The sequence below is a fragment of the Ranitomeya imitator genome, chromosome 2, assembly GCF_032444005.1.
Source record: "Ranitomeya imitator isolate aRanImi1 chromosome 2, aRanImi1.pri, whole genome shotgun sequence".
Lineage (NCBI taxonomy): Eukaryota > Metazoa > Chordata > Amphibia > Anura > Dendrobatidae > Ranitomeya > Ranitomeya imitator.
The window spans coordinates 64595865-64622201 of record NC_091283.1 but is presented as its reverse complement, the minus strand read 5'-3'; the positions used below and the strand labels follow the sequence as shown (position 1 = coordinate 64622201).

The 26337-nt window shown below is 44.3% G+C and overlaps 1 protein-coding gene across 2 annotated transcripts in view; it reads right to left on the bottom strand.

Moving 5' to 3' along the window:
- The window catches only part of CYSLTR1 (cysteinyl leukotriene receptor 1), a 75025-nt gene that overhangs the window by 11916 nt on the left and 36772 nt on the right, over window positions 1-26337 (bottom strand). Inside the window, exons 1-2 of one of the 2 annotated variants that reach the window (XM_069746890.1) lie at window positions 5805-5927; window positions 1155-1290 (exon numbers count right to left, since the gene is read on the bottom strand). In XM_069746890.1, the coding sequence (XP_069602991.1) occupies window positions 1155-1175 (21 nt within the window). In that variant the 5' untranslated portion in view covers window positions 1176-1290; window positions 5805-5927. Of the gene's footprint in view, window positions 1-1154; window positions 1291-5804; window positions 5928-26337 lie in introns of those variants that run through there. The other variant, XM_069746889.1, reaches the window with a different exon arrangement.

The window sequence follows — 26337 nt, the reverse complement described above, 5'->3', positions numbered from 1 at the left end:
AAAAAATGCATGGAATACGGACCATCCGTATTCCATCCGTTTTTTACGGATACCTTACCATTCTGTGGCATAGAACACTGTAAATAGTCCTGTAAATGACTGTATAAAAATAGTTGCAGAGAAAAAAAAAGGATTGCATACGGATGTCATACGGATGTAAAACGGATGGTGCGATTAAAAAAAATCGCATTGAACTCGCATGACAAACGCATACTTTTCATCCCTTTTTTTGGTCCAGATTACGGACCGTTTTTTTTCTCGCAAGTGGAAAAGAGGCCTAACAATAGCAATTGCAGAGGTCACGACAGCGACTGTGCCCGAATTTTTGGGGGTCCGCCGGCACCAACTTCAACTGGATGTGCAACCTTGGGCGCACATTCAGCTATAGAGTATTGTGGTTCAGGGGACCCAACAGGTCTGTGCTCTGCAATACATGCTGTCAGCCAATCAGAGGTCAGCAGCTGGCGTCAGCGTGCACATGACCGAGGTGCATGGCAGTGATGTTGTTCGCTCCCGTCGCTTGCACGCTGAAGTCAGCTGCCGACTTCAAAAGAGAATATCGAGGGAAAGAGGAGGAGAGTAGAATATTTTTTTTTTCTACGCATCAGAGAACAGCAGAATGGGTGACATAGACCATTATGCTCCCTGGATGGGAAACATATATCCCAGGATGGGGCCCAAGATAAGTGACATATATACCAGGATGGGGATATGTATATCAGGGTGGGGCCCATTATAAGTGACATATATCCCAGGATGGGAGAGATATATATATACCAGGGTGGGGCCCAGGATAAGGACACATATACTAGGATGGGGGGCATATATACCGGGAAGGAGCCCAGGGTGGACATTACTACATAATGGGGGAGAAAGGGCAACTTGTATACCCTTATAGAATGCTACAAGGGTCCGTATATCTGACCAACATGCGGGCTGGGGATGGCCAGGTCCAAATTTTACACTTGGTCTGTACCAGTAATAGCTACGCCACTGATTATTGTTGCAGACCATCAATGATGGTGAGGTGACCACTGACGTGTGGCCATTATTGGTTGACAACAGCACTGGCATATTCTAAACATTAATGTACGTTTACTGAATGCCACACTAAAGGAATTGAACTTCTTTGTAAGGGAAACGCTCCTGTGTACCTGACTTGTGAGCGGTAACATCTTAATCCTTGCAGAAGATGCTTGGGAACTGCTTCTAATTCTTGGAAATTGTCTTCTGTGTTTTATTGATCTTTGAATAATCTTCTAGAGACTCTTGACATGGTTGTTGTAATTCCTAAAAATCAAGGGAAAACCATTATGATTATTTTTCAAGAAATTTCAGAATTGTCCCGTTAAGCTGAATCTACCTTACAGAAATCAATCAATCAATCACGATGTACAGGAGATGCATAATCTGAGAGGAATGCTACTTATGGGGTTGTCCACTACTACAATATTGGTAACCTATACTAGTGTAGAAGTGGAAAACCTCTATAAAGAATATGCATTTTAATTTGCTCTAGTGCATTTGAAGGAAAACTATAAAAGGAACCTTGCAATTAATAGCTTTATTAATTTAGATATTCTGGGGATTGCGTAACATTGTTATGTCACGCAATCACTGTGGCCAATATGTGCTGGCTTCACTCTCCTCTTCAAAGGATGCAATTGACATTCGGAGGAAGTGAGCGCTGTGGCTGCTCTCTAACTTCCACCAAAAGTCTTTATTTGTCAGAAGGAGGGGAGAGTTAAGTCAGCCATGATTGGCAGTAGGGATTGTTATGTCACGAAATCCAAGATAGAGCCACTGCCGACACTGCTGGAATGCCATCGGCTGCGGAAGGAAGTAAAAAGTGTTATTTTACTGGGTGGGTGGGGGGAAGTTAAATTTAGAAGGGATTGTTAGAGTAGTGGACAACCCCTTTAAATAGTCTTCAACAAGATGCTGCAGGTATATGATGGGGCCCTTTCATCAATTTGAAATAATGACCTGAAAAATTGAAATTTGAAAAATAGGTTTTCACTCTCATCATCATCTCAATGTTATGCGCTCACTTTAATTTTAATCTGTATGAATGTTTTATATTTTCAATTGGAAAAAGGAGGAAAATTGCCTGAAAAATATGATTGGAAATACATTGTCTGCCACTAATGAGACCTAAAAGGAAATAATTTCATTTAGTATCGATTTTGATTCCATTGCCAGCCAGAGCCACCATCATGTCAGTGTGAAGGACATAGTCAAACCTGGTAGGAGTGGTTTTAGATTGTGTGAATATTTTTTTGTTTTGGTGCAAGTTGGGTTTTCGAGGCAATTAGTAAGATCTGTTTTACACTTTTTGCATCACAATACTAAACCTAAAGCAAGCAGCAAGACTTGTCTGAATAATTGCCAGTTATGGCCATGACTGGGCTTTCAAGAATGAAAGATGGGAGTTATGAAAAACTCAATGGCTGTTTCTGTAACCAGCACAGATATTACTGGACTGTTTTTTTTGCTGTACTTTGCACTTATTTTTGTGCCCTTCTATGTTTGATTGGGGTGGTATTTTGTCCAATTTTCATTACTGGTGGCATGGTGTCTGGAAAAGTAGGTCCTGGTACCCTGTTTTGGAGGCTGAGCCCTCTTTTTAGGAAGAAATATTGGCATATGACTGACAAATATCATGCAAGATTGAGGAACCAATATTAAGTTGTGAAAGAAGTTCCAGCAAGTGACCGTGAGCCTGAGGAAAGAGACAGCCAAAAATTGTTTAGCGGCTCAGGACAGGTAGTTTGGGAGAGGAATCTCTCAGCGAAACACAGAGCCTTCAGGAGTCAACAATAGCGTACTACATTTAGATGCCCGCTAAGGAGATGGCGGTTAAGACATTGGTTCAACTGGATTGAATCAGTTTAGCTGGAATATCCCAGAGAGAGATAGCAGAGTGCGTATGGCTGGAAGATTAAAGCGAAATCACCACCACAAGCCCATCAGTTCTGACTGCTTAGGGTTTACGACTGTGGGTCCCTTGCATTCTGTCCTTTGACAACCGTTTTTGCTTGTATAGCTCATAAAAGCAAGAAAAGGAATAAAGGAAACTGAACTGCGTCCGCAACATTCTTCTTAGGAAATAAACCCAGCCCTTACATCTCACACACTGACCATTTCCAATCACTAAAGAGGTGAGATGTCACCATCAGATGTTTATAACCTATTAAACAGATACAGAGAAATGGTTATTCATGCAGTCGGGTTTAAGAAAAAAGTTTCCCATGACTGGGGTCAAGACATTAGATTACGCCCTAATTCAGTGCTGCTCTACCAGGGGTTTAGGGGTCACACGTGGCTCCTGAAGCTGGGAAGTCACATGCCGAGGGCTTAACTGCTATAGATAGATATAGTTATCCACTAATGGCATCAGGAACGATATATCATTCATTGCTAATAGCTTTTATGGTTTTGTTGTGTCGCAAAGTAACAGATGAAGATAAGTCATCATTTTCACATTGATGGGGATTCACCCCCTCCCATGTTCATTGGAATAGGAGCTTGGCAATGGCCACTAGACAGTAGAAGGAGCCGGGGTGCTCCAGCTTCATTCACTCTATACATCTGTCCTCTACGAAAGGTGATAACAGATGGGGGTCCAACACCTGGCAGTGAGCACCCAGCATCCTAGGGATAGGTATGAATATCATACAGCCGGAATAACCCGTTAATGCTTGGATAGGAGCCATATCAGAGCTTGCTTATTTATATATATACTAGATGGCAGCCCGATTCTAAAGAATCGGGAGTCTAGAATCCATATATACTTTATTTATTCAAATGTAAGAATAATACAATTAATAAATAATAGTAAGAAAGAACAAAAATAATAGGCAGTATATGGAGAAAACACCAAACAAAAGTTCAAAATTGGTGTGAAAATGTCACTGAACCACTTCACAACTAAATATATATAGTTTTGGTAAATGGTATTATCATTTTTTTGACGAAATTCGGCAGGAGCTTGAAGAGCAACGTCACTGGGCCCGCCTCCACGCAGTAGAAACTTGCTGTGAGGTAAAAATTCAAAAATCACACCAAAATGGCGGGCGGAGTGTGTCACAGTACGGCACGTTTCTGATTGGTCGCTCGCAGCAGGCGGCAACCAATCAGACACTGGACACTGTTGACGTCACTTATCTCCGGACATTAGCTCCGGACATTAGCTCCGGACAGGAAGTTGGCACAAATTGCAGGAAGTAGTATTCTAGGCAATTATATATTAGATATATATATATATATATATATATATATTTTTTTTTTTTCTTCCCCCCATATAAATACTCTATAATACATACAATAAATAGAATATAGCAAATATACTGTATATCTAACCTCACAAGCAACCCAACCTCCAGGAGTCCAAAAAAAAAAAAGTAAAATGCTTAGGATTTTTGTGTCTAGGAAAATTGCTGTATTATGGTGTTAAATGATTTTAAAAAAATGCCCGAAAAAGGAAAAAACATATGTATCCTGTTCTGGAAATGGATAGGATGTCCCTAATGTTTGGATTGTGAGGAGCTGAATTTAGGTGGGACCGCAGTGCGACAGCTCTATGCGTCAGTCCTGTGATGATCTGCCTGGAGAGAATTCTTCCTCACTTTTTTCTTTAACAATATACATTTTGCCTTTACAATCACGGTTTTGCTTACTAGAAGGCAGATCAACCTGTTATTCCGTACAATAGGCGTAATAGAAATTATGGAAATAATTTACTGTCATTTTAATTAGTCTAAAATTTCTGTGCAGATCAAATTCTGATAAAGAGCAAGCTGTCAAAGTGGTGGAGGGTGGATATAGTGGCCATGCACAAGGCTGTGAGTGGTGGCTGGAGCTGTGCTGGAATGCTTTGATGACTGAAAGTCAGAGGTTCCTGGGAGGAATAAAGTTAATTTTCTCCCAGTACCCGGGCTTTCAGTCAGGTGGCCAGACAGCAATGGAAAGCTATTAGGCCGGGTGCACATGATGCAGAAGTAGCAGCGCTTTGGACGCTACGCATGTTCGCTTCATCCAAAGAGCTGCCGTCTATTGAACGCAGGTAAATCCGCATGTGTTCACTGAACCGTGCGGATTCACTGCATTCAATACATTCTATTGGTGAAATTTCCCAGAGAAATTGACATGCTGCAATCTGGAGAGATGCGTCGCATGTCCGTCTCCGTGGGTGAGTCGTGGGCGTCTGTGGACACATAGTGGGTATGGGATTTCTTGAAATCCCATCCACTATGCTGTAACATCTGGACGCTGCGGGTTGGAAGCCGAACAAGTACACAGTGTCCAACCCATAGCGTTTACTGATCGTCTGTACATACCCTCAACCTGCAGATTAACCCCATATCTGCAGGTAAGAAGCACTTGGAGATATGACAGGTTCCCATTAAATTAATTTTTTTGTCTATTTGGAGCCACTAAAGGGAGCATAGGAGCTTGCTGCATACTGCTTATTACTGTATTAAAGGGGTTGTCGCACTAGAGACTGGAGGTGAACAGCTAATTGAACAGAGATGTTGTCTTTGACCTACACAATTGATTTTGCTAGAAAATGCTGTGGCCACCAGATATTTTTCGCTGAAGAATAATATAAATATTGATAAAGGACCATCCTCGTAAAACAAGGATGGCACCAGAACGATTTGCGCAAAGTTCTTTGGAGGAGGGTCACAAACAAGGAAAACCCTAATCTACGAGATCCTTACGGTCCAATAAGGCTTATGGGAACAATATGAATCCAAGAGACATTTCATGTACAAACTGTATCCAATCAGCTCTCATCTTACCCAAGTGGTGGATCCCTGCAGACTTGACTATCATTATGAGCTCTGACTGCAATACAAAAAACATATAAAAGCAATTGTCCAAGATATTGATGACAAACAACAGACACCTGGCACAAAAAAGCCGTCTGCTGTTACCAGATGCCACAGCCACCGGAAGTCCATAGAAGCTTTGTACACAACATTGTTGAATTTTGGGGTATCGAGAGCTGAGATGTGGAATCAAAGGTCCACCATTACACAGTGTACGGAGCTGCGATGTTCCGGCTCCATACACAGTGGTTTTTTTGGCCGACATGAGACAAAAAAACAACAAATATGTGGGGGTGAAGGTCATCATTAATATTAAAGTCCTGGACAACACCTCTACGAAGCAAGATCAAGAAATAAATGATGGACTTCACACTTTAGCTCAAGTGTTGTAAAGAGCGAATAATATCTTTGTATAAGCTATGCAGATTACAGGAAGGGTTAACCAGAATTAAACTAAATTGCCATGGAGATCATTCACAGACAATAAATAAAACCTTTGCTAAACCTCCTAAATATACAATTCCATACAAATCGCAGCCAGCTGGCTTAAAATTTCTTCTGCAGAAGTTCAACGACCCCAAACATGCAGAAAATGTCATTAAGGCTGGTTTTATACTTTCCGTGATTTTGCGGCCCCAATAGATTTCTATGGGGCCGCAAAAACAGGACGCAATAATTCCACGGAGCGCCATGCGCCGTATGGGCGTGAGGGCTGTGTTTACGGCCGTGAAAAAATATCGAGTCTGCTTGATATTTTTCATGGCTTACGGACACGGCCCCCATTGAAAATCAATGGGGCCGCAAAAACAACGACAGGTTGTTTTTACGGTGCCCCGTTTTTTTTTTTTTACCAATACTTTTGCTATAGTATTGGGAACCTGGAAAATGGCGATCCGCAAGTTTTTTGCAGTTCATTATTGCGGCAGACCTTGAAAATTGCGGCAATACGGCCCGCAAAAAAGACCCGCTATAACGGGCCGCAAGAAAACACTGTATGTGTAAGAGAAGCCTTAGACATATCTTCAGTGTAAAGAAGAGCAAGGAGTCCTGGAAGTGATGATATGGCCACACGGAGCCCTGATCTCAACATCATCCAGTCTACTTGGGATTACGAGAACTATTTGCACAAGCGACATCCACAGAAGATCTGTGGTTAGTTCTTCGAGATGTTTGGAACAACTTCATTGTAGAGTTCCTTCAAAAACTGTGTGCAAGTGTAGCTAGGAGAATCAATATTTTGATGCCATTTCAAAGGCAAATTGAGGTCAGACTAAATATTGATGTAATATAGATTTTTCTTTTAATTACTCACTTTGCATTCATTCTTACTGTGCGGTATTTTTTCTACTCCTGCCTAAAACTTTTGGATAGCACTGTACATTTTCGGAGGGGATGAAAATAAGCAATACCGTCAATGGTTTTTTGTGTGTGTGTATATTTTTTTCATGTAATTTCATCTAACCTGGCAGATTTTTTTTTATACAAGTCCTTATGATAGAATATATATGCATATTTTGGGCTTAATTGCACAAATGTTTGTTTGAACGGGTTAAAGAATAGCAAAGAGAGAATCTTTGTGTCCCAAACATATCAGTGTGTAGGCTTTTCTTGGAGTGTTTCTCGAGCTTGCAAATTTTATCTGAAATTGGTGGTAAATGCGGTTTTCCCTTACAGATAAGCCTGTAATCAGATTTTATTTACAGAAAAATACAAGAAAGAAATTGTGATGCAAGACATAATTGTGGCGGAGTCTGTGCTCGTATCCCAAAATAAGGAAGCAAATGAGCCTATTTTGTCTTTTAGTGTCCCTATAGAAAATAATTTCCTTAAATTGACATATTTGTATTGCATAGATAGGACAAAGACTACAGAATTTATATGGTATGTGATGTTAGGAATTGCCACGCTATCATTACAATGTTGACCTTCCTTGTGTGTCACAGTAACAATGAAGCTGTATTTGATTGATCTTTTTTTTTTAACTTCCGCATACTCCAGCATAACATTTTAATGGCAAAAATTGGTACATTTAAGCCTCATCCAGGCCCCAACAAGAACCCTCATCAAATTTTCCAAAAACTGCCCACTAAATGCCCACTGTTGGGTTGTCGTAAATCCCACCACTTAATTGCCTTTCCAATTTCATAACTGCTGGTAAATATATATCGGCATCAATACCCAACAAGATAGGTGATCACAGGCCAAACCTATTGTAGGAATTTTTGTGATCAGGTAAACATCATAACATGATCATGAGATGCATGTCTCCTTTACTGTTTCGATTGGTGGGTACTAGAGATTAGATCCCATTGATAAAAGTAATTCCCCCTCTCTACTCCTCCTTGGTCAGGCTTCATCTGGAAAACTGTGTCCACTCCTGGGCACCACATTTTAAAACTTGACATTCAAAAACTGGAGCAAGCTCAGAGAAGAGCTACCAGGATGGTGAGCTGACTGCAAAGTATGTCCTACGAGGAATGGTTAAAGGATCTGGGAATGTTTAGACTTATTAGCTATCTACAAATATCACAGTGTAGAGGGAATCATTCTTATTCTCATTTGTACATGGAAACACAAAAAGTCTTCAAACAGAGGCTGGACAGTCATCTGTCTGAGATGGTTTAGTGAATCCTGCATCGAGCAGGGGGTTGGACATGATGACCCTGGAGGTCCCTTCCAACTCTAACATTCTATGATGATTGCAATATATTAAAAGAATAAAACCTTTGATGGGAGTGTTTCTTTAATGTCTACAGTTGTCTTTAGTCCTTCACGTTTGGGCGTATATTATTAGCTTTATTTATGCAACTCAGCATTTACTCTGAAGTTTGGGAATATGGCAGCTGTATGAGATCGCTGATGTAAAAGTTCATCATACAGTTGTCTGCGTATATTTTAGGAGAAATCCTGACTACTGAAAAGCCAGTATGTCCGACTATTTTCACCAACATTTTCCAACTCAAAAGTGGACAATACAGTTATAATCTGTCAGATTTTCCAAAAATTACAATGTTACTGTAAGGGTCTTATTTTTTTGTAATGCTGCTGGCGATCATTACTGTTTATTTACATGACACCTAAGAACCTAAAACTGGGTTTTTGGCATTCATTCCTCTTTTGCTCTAATACTTTTCCGGACAGTGATGTCAAATTGTTTTTCACCTTTTGTCTGTCACCAATTGATTCCTAAAATTATAACAGAGCTGGTAAAGCTTCATATATAAGATAACACACCATACACGACCATTGCACACCTATATAACACCATCATACACCTAAATAAGATCGCTATAATATACACATCAATAGTACTACTAGACTCATATTAGTACTATGCTTGGTTGCTGTGGATCCAACCACTGTAACACCCCAGTGACCTCAAGAATCGATCTCCCTAGACCCCCCAAGAACAGGGCTTTGTACCCGTCTTGAATAGACTGGAAGTGGACATGCTCAGACTTGTTCCATTCCTTGTCAATGGTACTCCTCGAAGCAGCTCATTACCATGCTCGGATTTCTCTAGCAGACCCATAGACAGTGAATGGAGTGGAGGTCGATCATGCATACTTCCAGCGGTCAGACCCCAAGCATCAGGAAGTTATTCTCTATCCACTGTGTGAAATAAATAAGGATTGCACTGTCTTAGCCGAGTGCAGGGATGTCAAACTCAAATACACAGAGGGCCAAAATTAAAAATTTGGGCAAAGTTGCGAGCTGACCTTGATATTTATTGAAAAAATGGCCAATAATTGAGGAAATGTTTCCTCATCATCAAATAACTATGAACTTGTTCATATGGAAACAACCATAACTTATATTTTTACATCAGCATAGATGCATGAGGACTTTTTTTTTTGGGGGGGACGAGTTGTATTACGGTACTTTTGAATAACACCGTCCATTTTATTATGTGGTGTGGCAAAATTACAAAAAAAAAAAGAAAAAAGGAGCAATTTTTGGGGGGATGTGTTTTAATTATAAGATAAAAATTACCTAGAAATAGGATTCTCTACGCCAGAATGATTACAGTGATACCAAACATGCATAGATTTTTTTTTTAATTAAATGGAATATGTCAGCAGATTTTTGCTATGTAATCTGAGACAATCACCCTGATGAAGCTGTGCTCCACAGTGACACGCGTGGGGTGTCTGGGACTGCATACCTGATGGGACTTCATGGGTGATTTTGACCCTTTTTTGTGTCTGTTATGCCTATTGCTTATATTATGGGGCTTAAAATAGTTTTCTTATTATATTGTCCTATTTTGACTGATACAAGGATTTAGATATAAGGTGCTTATAGGAGTTTATCAACATCTTTGAATATAATATCGTTTACTGTAGATCAATTGTAAAACTTGCCTTATAGCCTTATATCTGCTTTAATTGCATTTTATTTGCACTTAGCATCTTATGTTGGTCGATCCCTATAGGCATTGGTCTCCTTCCATTTATGCCAGAGTTTTTACATGACATATTCCTTTCAATATTTTTTGTCACATGTGCATCAGGTCGTGCTGTTACTTTCTTTAAAAAACAAACAAACTTTTATTTGATTGGCTATTAAAGTGTGTTTTTACAATGTTCTTGACGTGAGGTGTGCACATCACTATTGCATTTCTTTTTCCTCTTTTTTTCATGTAATCTGAGAGCAGCATGATGTATTGGAGAGACCCCGATTCCAACGATATGTCACTTGGTGGACTGTGTTGCTGTTTAAAAAGAAATCAGTGTTTTATTAGCAGGAGTGTCGCGACTTAGGCTTCTTTCACACTTCCGTTTTACAATATGCTCAGAATCCGTGAAAATGTTGAAATGACGGATCCTGTGCAGATTGTAAAAAATGGGTGCACTAGGCCCATTTTTCTGACAGACCCATTGAGACTATGTACACCTGTTGTGTATGCGTCTTCGCAGCGGTTTTCCGCTGCAAAAATGCATACACAACACAAGTAAAAAAGAATTTAAAAAAAAAATAAAAAATCGCAATATTCTTACCTTCCGGCATCCCGCACAGCATTACCGATGCTCACGATGCTCCCGGCAGCTGGCATTCTCAGTAATGCCTTGCGTGCAATGACCTCTGATGACATCACGGTCTCACGAGACCGCAACATCATCGGGTCATTTTGCAATGCATTACTGGGAATGCTAGCTACCGGGATCATCGCGAGCATCGGTAATGCTGTGCGGGACGCCGGAAAGTAAGAATATTGCGATTTTTTTAAATTTTTTAAATTATTTTTAACATTATATCTTGTTACTTTTGATGCTGCACAGGCAGCATCTATAGTAAAAAAAGAGAGAGCGAGTGAGAGAGAATTTCCCTGATGGGAATTTCTTCCACGCATGCTCAGTTTGAAAAGACCGCATCCGTCGCTGGATTCCTGCTTTTCCCAGTCAGCGACAGATCTTGCGCTCGTAGGCTTCCTGGGCAGCATGGTGGCTCAGTGGATAGCACTGTAGCCTTGCAGCACTGGAGTCCTGGGTTCTAATCCCACCTTGGACAACATCTGCAGGGAGTTTGTATGTTCTCCTCGTGTTTGCGTGGGTTTTCTCTGTGTTCTTTGGTTTCCTTCCACATTCCAAAGACATACTGATAGGGAGTTTAGATTGTGAGCCCCATCGGGGACAGTGATGATAATGTGTGCAAACTTTAAAGCCCTGTGGAATATGTTAGCACTATATAATTATTATTATTTTATTATTATTATAGCCAACGATGGGCAGCTCAGGATCTGTTGTTGAGCGATTTGCCGACGTGCAGAAAAAGCGTTCCTCTGAACATTTTCTCCGCCCGACGGACAGCAATTTTCCGACGGATCCAGTGCACGCTGGATGAAACGGATGGCCATCCGTCACAATCTGTTGCTAATACAAGTCTATGGGAAAAAACAGGATCCAGCAGAAAAATTTGCTGGATCCTGTTTTTTCAAAAATCGACGGATTTCGACGGGAGCTAAAAGACAGAAGTGTGAAAGAGGCCTTATAGCTGTCAGATGACCTGGGACCATGAGTTCCTTCTGTGTCCCTAACATTAGAGAGCACCCTAGCTCGCCCTATTCCCTGGAATACTTCTGAAGGTGAAGATGCCATGGCCGCCTACCTTGCCTTATCTCCTGAGTTAGCCCTCCGTCTGTTCTTTTCCTCCACCCAGGGAAGAGGAGTGCTACTGTGCACCAACTCAACAAACAAGGGTACACAAACAAGGGTAACCTGAAAACACCAGGCATACAAAATATTCACTCCCATATAAGAGAGGAATACACCCAGGAATCATAGAATCATAGAATGATAGAGCTGGAATGGACCTAAAGTTAGGGTTAGGGTTGGGGCTACAGTTAGGTTTGGGGTTAAAGTTAGGGTTGGGGCTAAAGTTACGGTTAGAGTTGGGGCTAAATATAGGGTTAGGGATTAGGTTAAAGTTAGGGTTAGGGTTGGGGCTAAAGTAAGGGTTAGGGTTGGGGCTAAAGTTAGGGTTAGGGTTGGGGCTAAAGTAAGGGTTAGGGTTGGGGCTAAAGTTAGGGTTTGGACTACATTTACGGTTGGGATTAGGGTTGGGATTAGGGTTAGGGGTGTGTCAGGGTTAGGGGTGTGGTTAAGGTTATGGTTGGAATTAGGGTTAAGGGTGTGTTGGAGTTATGGGTGTGGTTAGGGTTGGAAATAGGGTTAGGGGTGTGTTGGGGTTAGGGGTGTGGTTCAGAGTAGGGTTAGGGGCATGTTCGGGTTAGGGGTGTGGTTAGAGTTATGGTTAGGGTTGGGATTAGGGTTAGGGGTGTGTTTGGGTTAGGGTTTCAGTTAGAATTGGGGGGTTTCCACTGTTTAGGCACATCAGGGGCTCTCCAAACGCGACATGGCATCCGATCTCAATTACAGCCAATTCTGCGTTGAAAAAGTAAAACAGAGCTCCTTCCCTTCCGAGCTCTCCCGTGCGCCAAAACAGGGGTTTACCCCAACATATGGGGTATCAGCTTACTCAGGACAAATTGAACAACAACTTTTGGGGTCCAATTTCTCTGGTTACCCTTGGGAAAATAAAAATTTTGGGGGCTAAAAAATCATTTTTGTGTGAAAAAAATGATTTTTTATTTTCACGGCTCTGCATTATAAACTGTAGTGAAACACTTGGGGGGGTCAACGTTCTCACAACACATCTAGATAAGTTCCTTGGGGGGTCTAGTTTCCAATATGGGGTCACTTGTGGGGGTTTCTACTGTTTTGGTACATCAGGGGCTCTGCAAGCGCAGTGTGATGCCTGCAGACCATTCCATCTAAGTCTGCATTCCAAACAGCGCTCCTTCCCTTCTGAGCTCTGCCATGCACCCAAACGGTGGTTACCCCCCACATATGGGGTATCAGGACAAATTGGACAACAACTTTTGAGGTCCAATTTCTCCTGTTACCCTTGGGAAGATACAAAACTGGGGGCTAAAAAATAATTTTTGTGGAAAAAAAATAATTTTTATTTTCACAGCTCTGCGTTATAAACTTCTGTGAAGCACTTGGTGGGTCAAAGTGCTCACCACACATCTAGATAAGTTCCTTAGGGGGTTTACTTTCCAAAATGGTGTCACTTGTGGGGGGTTTCAATGTTTAGGCACATCAGGGGCTCTCCAAACGCGACATGGCGTCCTATCTCAATTCCAGTCAATTTTTGCATTGAAAAGTCAAATGGCGCTCTTTCCCTTCTGAGCTCTGCCATGCTCCCAAACAGTGGTTTACCCCCACATATTGGGTATCAGCATACTCAGAACAAATTGGACAACAACTTTTGGGGTCCAATTTCTCCTGTTACCCTTGGTAAAATAAAACAAATTGGAGCTAAATTAATTTTTTTGTGAAGAAAAGTTAAATGTTCATTCTTTTTTTAAACATTCCAAAAATTCCTGTGAAACACCTGAAGGGTTAATAAACTTCTTGAATGTGGTTTTGAGCACCTTGAGTGGTGCAGTTTTTAGAATGGTGTCACACTTGGTTTTTTTTCTATCATATAGACTTCAAATGTCATGTAGTCCCTAAAAAAAATGGTGTTGTAAAAATGAGAAATTGCTGGCCAACTTTTAACCCTTATAACTCCCTAACAGAATAAAATTTTGGTTCCAAAATTGTGCTGATGTAAAGTAGACATGTGGGAAATGTTATTATTTAAGTATTTTGTGTGACATATCTCTGTGATTTAAGGGCATAAAAATTAAAAGTTGGAAAATTGAGAAATTTTCAAAATTTTCGCCAAATTTAATTTTTTTTCACAAATAAACACAGGAAATATCAAATAAATTTTACCACTATCATAAAGTTCAATATGTTACGAGAAAACAGTGTCAGAATCACTGGGATCCGTTGAAGCATTCTAGAGTTATAACCTCATAAAGGGACAGTGGTCAGAATTGTAAAAATTGGCCAGTCATTAACGTGCAAACCACCCTTGGGAGTAAAGGGGTTAAAGCTCTCCTGATGAGTGTAGCAAGGCGACTTCCCAATACATGTTTTCCAGTCTTCGTAAGGTGCGCCCCATCGTGTAGGTAATTCACTCCGTGATCCAGAAATCCAAATCCTTGCTGGTGGCACACTCAACGTAGCCAGTTATTCACCTGCAGAATCTTATTCCACCTCCTTGCTCCATAGCTATCCACTGGGAGGACGGAAGAGAAGACCACCTGCACTCCCAGTTCTTTCACTTTCTTACCTAAGTTTTTAAAGTCACTGCAGATGGTTTCTTGCGGTGTCATTTGTCCCCACATGTATTAGCAAGATTGGGTGGTCATCTGTGGATCTGAAGAGTCCAGATATCCTGTCAGACACATCTTTAATTTTGGATGTTGAGTAGAGGATGGGGAAAAAACAAATTATAGGAGGAAAGCGAATTACCACACAACAGTCACAGATAACTCATCCAAAAACTCCTTCTCATATGAACACCTCTCTTCCTTAGCCATGCAGCAAATGCTAGCTCTGACGTGGGTTTGAAACAGGACCCAGATTATAAAAGGGATGGGAGTGGATAACTGAGCTCAGAGTTTCCAACATGGCAGATTAACCCCTGTTCTGCCAAAATAAATAAACACCATTAAAAAGAAGGTGAAGTGCTTCTACTCAGTGCAGGAATGGGAAGAATCAGATGATGCAGTCTTCTGGCTCCTCTCTGTTGTGGTAACCGTGTGACAAGGAGATTAACACTACAAGACTAAATGTATTGTGCCTCCTGGTCCTACCCCACCACCCCACTGATTGACAGAAAGCTGCCAATATATGGGGCACGGTTATGCACATTATTGCTGTATATAGAAAAAAATTGCAATCTCCTATTAACACTAGTACTGTTATGACAGGCATGGGTGTCTTCATAAGACCCATAGCCATCTTGCCAACCAATGGGCACCCCGTGATCATATCGCAGGACTGCCGATGGCGGTTAGAACAGTACGCCCCCTGCACAGATTGACAGCGACACTTAACATCCACAGACGAAGCTATAGTGCACTTGAAGCTGTTAAAAGCAGATGATGGCTGAATAGCACAGCCATCATCTGCGGGCAAATATGTGGGCCCAGGTGTTCCTGAGACAGGGACAAAGACAAAACAAGGAGCCATCTTAAGATAATCCAGTACATCATATGTCAGTAAGAGTTTAAAGGGTTTGTGCAGTGAAATTAAGTCATCACATATCCACAGGATAGTTAACAATTTGTTTAACGATGTGGCTCTAACCGCTAGGACCCATACCGATAGACAGAAGGAGGAACTAGTATCCATAAACCAATTAGGATAACACTTATGTCAGCACTTGTCTGTTCCATTAGCGACAGATATATGTAGCTTGTAAATTAGCCCATATAACATTTTACCCTGTCACACTGAGGTTAGGACGCCTACTGTGAAAATGAAGATGGCAATCATTCTCTCTATGAATTTCTTATAGGATCAGCAGCTTTAATGTGTAATCTGGAAACAAATCTGTATATTAATAAGATTTAAAAGGCGTAACTGAACCACAAGAGATCGGTCTCAGACATAGGGCTCAGTTTTTACGTATTTGCGCCGTCTGTGTTTTTCACTGACACATACAATGATGACCAAAATGCTGACAACAATGTTTAGAACTTTTGACTTTCAGGCTCCATATCTCACCATCTACTACAGCTTCGTACGTGAGACTACCATCATTTTATAGACAATCATCTTGGCTATCTCATGCACAAATTTGACTCCCAACTATTTAGTATCTGATTAGTTTTGCAGATTCTTGTCATGTCACTGCATTGTTTTGCTCCTAAAAATCTAAATTTTAATTTTTTAAATGAGATGGGACCCTCCATGTTAGACAAGTATTGACTGGGGAGAAGGATCTAGGAATCTCACTAAGACCACTATGTAGAGCCTCTCATCGATCATCTCTAAGTGCTAACATCGAATGTGGTGATAAAGGCATAATCCGGGACTAATATATTGATGACTTGTTCATGTAAGGGAGTGTGATCGGGGCTGCATTACCCAAAAATGCTCACTATCCTGTGTAAGAATCTTTGAGGTTCCTGCTCATTAACTTGTGAACTTCCGGTGGCCATGGAATCTAGTAACAGCTGATCGGTGGGGGGCGGAGATGTAATCAGTATCCAAGTCCTGGATATCATCTCCAAAGCAAATTTCCATATGTGTATCATGTACAGTACAAGCCATAATGGGAGCAATTTACTAATAAGTTCTTAAAAAAAAGGTGGAGATTCCCATTAAATGGATTGTCTTGAGATTAGAAAAAAAGTCAAGTGTATTTCTGATCTCCCATTGCTTTTATAGCTCCAATATGTTGCATATATTGTCTTCACTTCAGTCCCTCTGTCCTCAATATCAGATAACAAACTGCAGAGAAATCCAATTTCGGGAATCCTTTCCTATAATAACAGACAACTCCTATAATTGAGCATCAAACAAAGAATTTGTGTTGTCCCACAACCACATCCTAAATTTTTTGGTACATAATCAAGAACACGGATTTAAGTACAGAAGTATCTTGCGTATGGTTTGTAGTAATCAAAACATTTCACTTAAAAACTGCGAAAGTCATTCTGCTCTGAGTATTTTAAAAGTGAAAAGACAACTACACATTGAAAGCAATTACCATGTGTAAGTTACAGTTATAAGTAATGTAAACCATTGTGGCATAATTATGTAAAATTAAAGGGAACCTGTCACCCCCAAAATCGAAGGTGAGCTAAGCCCACCGGCATCAGGGGCTTATCTACAGCATTCTGTAATGCTGTAGAAAAGCCCCGATGTATCGCGAAAGATGAGAAAAAGAGGTTAGATTATACTCACCCAGGGGCGGTTCCACTGCGGTCCGATGGGAGTCACGGTCCGGTCCGGGGCCTCCCATCTTTATAGGATGACGTCCTCTTCTTGTCTTCACACTGCGGCTCCGGCATAGGCGTACTGCATTGCGCAGGCGCCGGGCCTCTCTGACCTTTCCCAGCGCCTGCGCACTGCAGTACTTTGCTCTGCCCTCAACAGGACACACAAAGTACGCCTGCACCGGAGCCACGGCGTGAAGACAAGAAAAGGACGTCATCGTAAGAAAATGGGAGTCCATCGGACTGGACCGCAGCGGGACAGCCCCTGGGTGAGTATAATCCAACCTCTTTTTCTCATCTTTCAGGATACATCGGGGCTTATCTACAGCATTACAGAATGCTGTAGATAAGCCCCTGATGCCAGTGGGCTTAGCTCACCCTCGATTTTGGGGGTGACAGGTTCCCTTTAACTTGTCAAAGCCAACAGCTTCCTTTTCTTTGTTTTTGTGGCATCCTCCCCCTGTGGGCTGTCTCCTTGACGTGTCTTAGCAAAGCTGAATACAGTGGGGAAAAAGCTATTTAGTCAGCCACCAATTGTGCAAGTTCTTCACATAAAAAGATGAGAGAGGCCTGTATTTGACATCATAGGTAGACCACAACTATGAGAGTCAAAAAGAGAAAACAAATCCAGAAAATTACCTTGAATGAGTTGGCAAGATTTGTTTTGCAAATTATGGTGGAAAATAAGTATTTGGTCACCTAAAACCATGCAAGATTTCTGGCTCTCGTAGACCTGTAACTTCTTCTTTAACCCCTTCACGACATGCCCCGTACTAGTAAGGCGCATGTTGTGTCTCCCCCTTTGATGCAGGGCTCCGCGGTGAGCCCACATCAAAGTCGTGACATGACAGCTGTTTTGTACAGCTGACATGTGCGCGCAATAGCGGCAGGTGAAATCGCTATTCACCCGCAGCTATTAACCTGTTAAATGCCGCTATCAAACGCAGACAGCGGCATTTAACCGGCGCTTCTGGCCGGGCGGCCGGAAATGATGTCATCGCCGACCCCCTTCACATGATCGGGGGTCGGCGATGCATCAGGAAGGTACCCATAGGAGGTCCTTGAGACCTCTATGGTTACTGACGCCGGCCTGCTGTGAGCGCCCCCCTGTGGTCGGCGCTCACAGCACACCTGCATTTCAGCCACATAGCAACGATCTGATGATCGCTGCTATGTAGCAGACCCGATCAGGCTATGCCAGCTTCTAGCTTCCCATGGAGGCTATTGAAGCATGCACAAGTAAAAAAAAATGTTTTTAAAAATATGAAAAAAATATAAAAAATATAAAAGTTTAAATCACTCCCCTTTCGCCCCATCCTAAATAAAACAATTAAAAAAAAAAACCTACACGTATTTGGTATCGCCGCGTTCAGAATCGCCTGATATATCAATAAAAAAGCAATAACCTGATCGCTAAACAGCGTAGCGAGAAAAAAAATCCGAAACGCCAGAATTACGTTTTTTTGGTCGCCGTGACATTGCATTAAAATGCAATAACGGGCGATCAAAAGAACGTATCTGCACCCAAATGGTATCATTAAAAACGTCAGCTCAGCATGCAAAAAATAAGCCCTCACCCGACCCCAGATCACGAAAAATGGAGACGCTTCGGGTATCGGAAAATGGCACTTTTTTTTTTTAAGCAAAGTTTTGAATTTTTTTTCACCACTTGGATAAAAAATAACCTAGACATGTCAGATGTCTAGGAACTCGTAATGACCTAGAGAATCACAGTGGCAGGTTAGTTTTACCATTTAATGAACCTAGCAAAAAAGCCAAACAAAAAACAAGTGTGGGATTGCACTTTTTTTTTGCAATTTCACCGCACTTGGAATTTTTTTCCCGTTTTCTAGTAAAAGACATGGTAAAACCAATGGTGTCGTTCAAAAGTACAACTCGTCCCGCAAAAAATAAGCCCTCACATGGCCATATTGACGGAAAAATAAAAAAGTTATGGCTCCGGGAAGGAGGGAAGTGAAAAATGAAAGCGCAAAAACGAAAAAGGGCCGCGACTTGAAGGGGTTAAGAGGCTCCTCTGTCCTCCACTCATTACCTGTAGTAATGGATCCTGTTTGAACTTGTTATCAGTATAAAAGACACTTGTCCACAACCTCAATCAGTCACACTCCAAACTCCACTATGGTGAAGACCAAACAGCTGTCAAAGGACACCAGAAACAGACTCTCGTAGTTGTGGTCTACCTATGATTAGTGTTGAGCGATACCGTCCGATACTTGAAAGTATCGGTATCGGATAGTATCGGCCGATACCCAAAAAGTATCGGATATCGCCGATACCGATATCCGATACCAATACAAGTCAATGGGACACCAAGTATCGGAAGGTATCCTGATGGTTCCCAGGGTCTGAAGGAGAGGAAACTCTCTGTTAGGACTGGCGGAACGCACCAAGAAAAGTGATATAGATGCGTTCGCAGTCCGGGGTCCACCGTACAGGTGAAAACCTGCTGCTAGTAAATACAGACTATGTGGCGGTACACTAAAGTATATACACGTGGGTTCAACCTCACCCAGCGTGAAGGGAGCAATCCTGTTGTGTCACAGGATCGCGGTACCGCACCTAAAGCGCGAGCGAGTAGTCAGCGTACTTAACCCCAACTGGGATTGAAGTCCGATTAGACCCTCGCTGGCACTACACCGCAACTGGGTGTGAAAGGAAACTAAATATAAATATATAAATGCACAGGAGTGCGAGCAATGCCGCACTGACGGACGCCACCAACCACACTGGTTTAGGTATGGAAAGCGCTAGGCAAGCGCACGGCGCCGTACAGGCGGACACAGCAAGAGGACGCTGTAATGTGTGTATCGTGCAGATGATTAGTCGGGCGCTAGATAGCTACCAACATCCGCGAGCAGACAACAACTCTAGGGAGGGATATTTAGGAGCTTTCATCCATCGACATACATTCATCTACACACACACATATAACATTATGAGACAATACTAGCGCATGGCCGTGCGGTCATGCGCAGTTTATATAGTTGCAGCACAGGAAGTGGCCACAGAACTTTTGCCCTTCCAATACCTGCCAAGAGGACCAATGGAATGTGCCGCAGAGCCTGAGCACATGACCCTCGATCTCCAACGGGAGATCTTGCCCTGGGCATGCTCAGTGTGTGCAGATAAGGACTTAGTCCCAGAGAAGTCCGCTCGCTGCTGACCAGTATTGGCTTTAAAGGCAGAAGCTGGAGAAGCAGCAGTAACTCTTCTCACAGAGTCAGACTGAGCGAGACGCTGGGATCGATGTCCCTGCTGAGCAGACTCCACTGCGGCTGGAGGAGAATGGGAGACCGCAGCGGAGACGGATCGAGATTCCCCCTGTGCAGCAGAGGAAACTCGACTCCTAACATGGCCCCCCTCCTTGGGCCTCGCTACGCTCGAAGGCAGCAATGAGCTGCGGAGCCCGAATGTGCTCAACAGGCTCCCAGGACCTGTCCTCGGGGCCATAACCCTTCCAGTCCACCAAATAAAATTTTTTACCACGCACCACCTTGCACCCCAAAATAGCGTTCACCTCATAATCGTCCGAAGACGAACCCGATGTCCCAGCAGATGACTCGGAGAACCGGGACATATACACGGGTTTCAAGAGGGACACATGAAAGGTGTCGGTGATACCCAGGCGTGGCGGAAGGGCCAAACGATAGACCACAGGATTAACCTGCTCGAGGACCTTGAAAGGGCCCAAGTAGCGAGGAGCAAATTTAGTGGACTCAACTCGCAGCCTGATGTTACGGGCGGAGAGCCACACCAAGTCGCCCGGAGCAAAGGTCGGAGCGGGGCGCCGATGAGCATCGGCGGAGGACCTCATTCTCTCCTTAGAGGCCCGAATGGCATCCTGAGTGCGGTCCCAAATATCCCGTGCCTCCACAGCCCAGTCTGCCACCCTGGAGTCGGCGGAAGACACGGGCATAGGCACAGGTACCCGTGGATGCTGACCATAGTTGAGGAGGAATGGGGTTTGTCCAGTTGAGTCGGCTACGGCGTTGTTCAGTGCAAACTCTGCCCATGATAGCAAGGATGCCCAGTCATCCTGCCTGGCTGAAACAAAATGTCGCAGGTATGTGACCAAGGTCTGGTTGGCCCTCTCTACCAAGCCATTCGTCTCGGGATGATAAGCGGAAGAGAGATTCAACTCAATACTGAGAAGACGACAGAGCTCTCTCCAGAACCGAGACGCAAACTGGGGACCCCGGTCACTGACAATTTTGTCTGGCATACCATGCAGGCGGAAGATATGTCTAATGAACAACGCTGCCAATGCCCGTGCAGAAGGTAACCGTGGTAGCGGCACCAAATGCACCATTTTTGAGAAATGATCGGTGATGACCCAAATGATGGTACAGCCGCGAGACTTGGGCAAACCCACAACAAAGTCCATCCCGACCATCTCCCAGGGCCTATCTGCCACCGGCAAGGGATAGAGCAAACCAGCTGGCCTTTGACGCGGAGATTTATTTTTGGCGCAGGAGACACACGCCAGAACATAATCTCTGACATCCCGGACCATATGCGGCCACCAGTACGTCCTCGCCAGTAGCTCAGATGTCCTCTTTGTCCCAAAGTGTCCACCCACCCTGGACGAATGAGCCCAAGAGAGAACCTCCGGTCGCAAATTAATGGGCACAAAAGTCTTGCCCGGAGGCACAGACTCTAGCGAAACCGGCACCACGGTTCTCAGGCTCTCGGAAGGGACAATAAGCCGAGGCTCCTCTTCCTCCTCCTCAGTTGACATAAGGGAGCGAGAGAGAGCGTCAGCACGGATATTCTTCTCCCCGGCGAGATAATGAAGAGAAAAGTGGAACCGGGAGAAGAACAGGGACCATCTGGCCTGGCGAGAATTTAGCCGCTGGGCTGTCTGCAAATAGACCAAATTTTTGTGGTCCGTGTAAACTTGGAAGGGAAACCGCGCACCCTCCAGAAGGTGTCTCCACTCTGAAAAGGCCAACTTCATTGCTAGCAACTCCCTGTCCCCGATGGAGTAGTTCCTCTCCGCTGGCGTGAAGGTCTTAGAGAAGAAGAAGCATGGATGCTTCCGACCTTGAGCATCCTTTTGGTAGAGGACTGCTCCAGCACCAACGGACGAGGCATCCACCTCCATTAGGAATGGCTTATCCACATCGGGACGATGTAAGATGGGAGCGCTAGCAAAGTGGGACTTAATAGAAGTGAAGGCCTTGGAGACCTCTTCTGACCACAATTTGGGATTCGCTCCCTTCTTGGTGAGGGCTACAAAGGGAGCTACCAGAGTTGAGAAGTGGGGAATGAACTGGCGGTAATAGTTTATGAACCCCATAAAGCGCTGCACCGCTTTAAGAGAATGGGGCTCTTGCCAGTCCATCACAGCCTGTAGTTTGGCAGGATCCATAGCCAATCCCTGGGCGGAGATGATATAGCCCAGGAAAGGTAAGGACTCCTGCTCAAACACACACTTCTCCAACTTTGCATAAAGAGAGTTTGCCCGTAGGAGATCGAAGACTCTGCCAACATCTCTCCGGTGGGAGTCAATATCTGGAGAAAAGATGAGAATATCATCCAGATAGACTACTACCGAGGTGGAAAGCATATCCCGAAAGATATCGTTGACAAAGTCTTGGAACACGGCAGGTGCATTACAGAGCCCGAAGGGCATCACCAGATACTCATAGTGCCCATCTCTGGTGTTAAATGCCGTTTTCCACTCGTCCCCCTCACGGATGCGAATCAGGTTATAAGCACCCCGCAAATCTAGTTTAGTAAACACTCTAGCTCCCCGAAGCCTATCGAAAAGCTCAGATATCAACGGCAAAGGGTACTTGTTCTTAACTGTGATAGCATTAAGACCCCTGTAGTCTATGCATGGACGTAGTTCTCCATTCTTCTTCTGCACGAAAAAGAACCCTGCCCCAGCAGGTGACACTGACTTCCTGATGAACCCTCTTGCCAAATTCTCTTGTATGTACTGAGATATTGCCTCCGTTTCCGGGAGAGATAATGGATAGACTCGACCCAGGGGAGGCTCAGCACCAGGCAAGAGATCAATAGGACAGTCATAGGGGCGATGGGGCGGAAGAGTCTCCGCTGCCTTTTTGGAGAACACGTCTGCATAAAACCAATATTGCTTGGGGAGAGAGGAGAGATCTGCGGGTACCTCTGTAGTAGTAACCTGAACGCACTCTCGATGACACCTGTTCCCACAAGATTCACCCCATCCCAGAATTCTGCCTGAGGACCACTCGATGTGAGGAGAGTGGTACCGTAACCAAGGTATCCCCAAGAGAACCTCATCAATTCCCTCAGGAATGACGAGTAGAGATATAATCTCCTGATGAGATGGTGAGATGGACAGAGTAAAAGGGATAGTTTGATGTGTAATCTGTGTGGGCAGTGTCGACCCATTCACCACTCGTACCGTTACTGGTTGAGATAGCATGACCAGAGGAATTGCGTGACGTTGGGCGAAGGCTGAAGACATAAAATTGCCCTCCGCCCCAGAATCCACGCAGAGTTCTACCGAGTGAGAGGATGAGCCCAATGTTATTGTCCCCTTAAAGGACAATTTGGAGGCAAACATCGCCGTGTCTAGTGCACCTCCACCAACTACCACTAGACGCTGACGTTTCCTCGACTGCTGGAGACATTTGGAGGCAAGATGTCCAGACTGTTGGCAAAGATGACAAATCTGGAGTGCACGAGCGGTCCGGGACTTAGATCCTGCTCGAGACTCTACCACAGGCTCATGGGGCTCAGGAGCCTGGTCTGGAGATTCCAAAGGTTTGGCGAAGGTGGGAGCCAGCCGAAACCTCTGCCTACACTGGGCTCGCTCTAACCTCCGCTCGTGAAAACGGAGATCAATACGAGTGGATAGAGTTATTAATTCCTCCAGTGTGGCGGGAATCTCCCTAGTGGCCAGGGCGTCCTTAACGTGGTCAGCCAGCCCCCTCCAAAATATTGGAATGAGGGTTTTATCCGACCACTCCAGCTCAGATGCTAGGGTGCGGAAGTGGACGGCAAAATGACTGACCAAGGACGAGCCCTGAGTCAATGCCAACAATTGGAGCGCCGTATCATGGGTGACACGAGGTCCCAAAAAGACCTGTTTCAGAGTGCTCAGAAACAACGGAGCACTCTGCACCACATGATCGCTACGCTCCCATAGCGGCGTAGCCCACTGCAACGCTCTGTCCGACAGAAGAGACACTAAAAATCCCACCTTAGCCCGCTCTGTTGGGAAACGAGAGGCCAGAAGCTCGAGATGGATAAAGCACTGACTCACGAAACCCCTACAAGACTTACAGTCACCAGAGAATTTCTCTGGAAGCGGGAGGCGAGTTAGAGTCGGGACAGGAGCGGCAGTGGACAAGGTGGCTGCAGCAACATAAGCAGCCTGAACAGCGACAGCAGTGACATCCACAGCTGAGGTTGAACGTTTAAGAGCCGCCAACCTTCCCTCCAGCTGCTGGATGTACCGCTGTGAACGCTGATCGTCCATCATTTACTAGCCAGACCCTGGCGCTAGTATTCTGTTAGGACTGGCGGATCGCACCAAGAAAGGTGATATAGATGCGTTCGCAGTCCGGGGTCCACCGTACAGGTGAAAACCTGCTGCTAGTAAATACAGACTATGTGGCGGTACACTAAAGTATATACACGTGGGTTCAACCACACCCAGCGTGAAGTTGCGTCACAGGATCGCGGTACGCACCTAAAGCGCGAGCGAGTAGTCAGTGTACTTAACCCCAACTGGGATTGAAGTCCGATTAGACCCTCGCTGGCACTACACCGCAACTGGGTGTGAAAGGAAACTAAATATAAATATATAAATGCACAGGAGTGCGAGCAATGCCGCACTGACGGACGCCACCAACCACACTGGTTTAGGTATGGAAAGCGCTAGGCAAGCGCACGGCGCTGTACAGGCGGACACAGCAAGAGGACGCTGTAATGTGTGTATCGTGCATATGATTAGTCGGGCGCTAGATAGGTACCAACATCCGCGAGCAGACAACAACTCTAGGGAGGGATATTTAGGAGCTTTCATCCATCGACATACATTCATCTACACACACACATATAACATTATGAGACAATACTAGCGCATGGCCGTGCGGTCATGCGCAGTTTATATAGTTGCAGCACAGGAAGTGGCCACAGAACTTTTGCCCTTCCAAGACCTGCCAAGAGGACCAATGGAATGTGCCGCAGAGCCTGAGCACATGACCCTCGATCTCCAACGGGAGATCTTGCCCTGGGCATGCTCAGTGTGTGCAGATAAGGACTTAGTCCCAGAGAAGTCCGCTCGCTGCTGACCAGTATTGGCTTTAAAGGCAGAAGCTGGAGAAGCAGCAGTAACTCTTCTCACAGAGTCAGACTGAGCGAGACGCTGGGATCGACGTCCCTGCTGAGCAGGCTCCACTGCGGCTGGAGGAGAATGGGAGACCGCAGCGGAGACGGATCGAGATTCCCCCTGTGCAGCAGAGGAAACTCGACTCCTAACACTCTCCTTCAGGCCCTGGGATCCATATTAATGTGTAAAATAAAGAATGAAAATAAAAAAATATTGATATATTCACCTCTCTGGCGGCCCCTGGACATCACTGCGTGTAACCGGCAGGCTTCTTTGTTTAAAATGAGCGCGTTTAGGGTGACGCGACCAATCAGAAGCCGCAACGTCATTCCTCAGGTCCTAAATTCCTAGAATGAGGAGTTTAGTGCCTGAGAATGACGTCGCGGCTTCTGAATGGTCGCGTCGCGGTCACATGGACGGCACGCGACCAATCAGAAGCCGCGACGTCATTCCTCAGGTCCTAAACGCGCTCATTCTAGGAATTTAGGACCTGAGGAAAGACGTCGCGGCTTCTGATTGGTCGCGTCGCGGTCACATGGGCGGCACGCGACCAATCAGAAGCCGCGACGTCATTCCTCAGGTCCTAAACGCGCTCATTTTAAACAAAGAAGCCTGCCGGTTACCTGCGGTGATGTCCAGGGGCCGCCGGAGAGGTGAATATATCAATATTTTTTATTTTAATTCTTTATTTTACACCTCACTATGGATCCGATACCGATACCTGATACCACAAAAGTATCGGATCTCGGTATCGGAATTCCGATACCGCAAGTATCGGCCGATACCCGATACTTGCGGTATCGGAA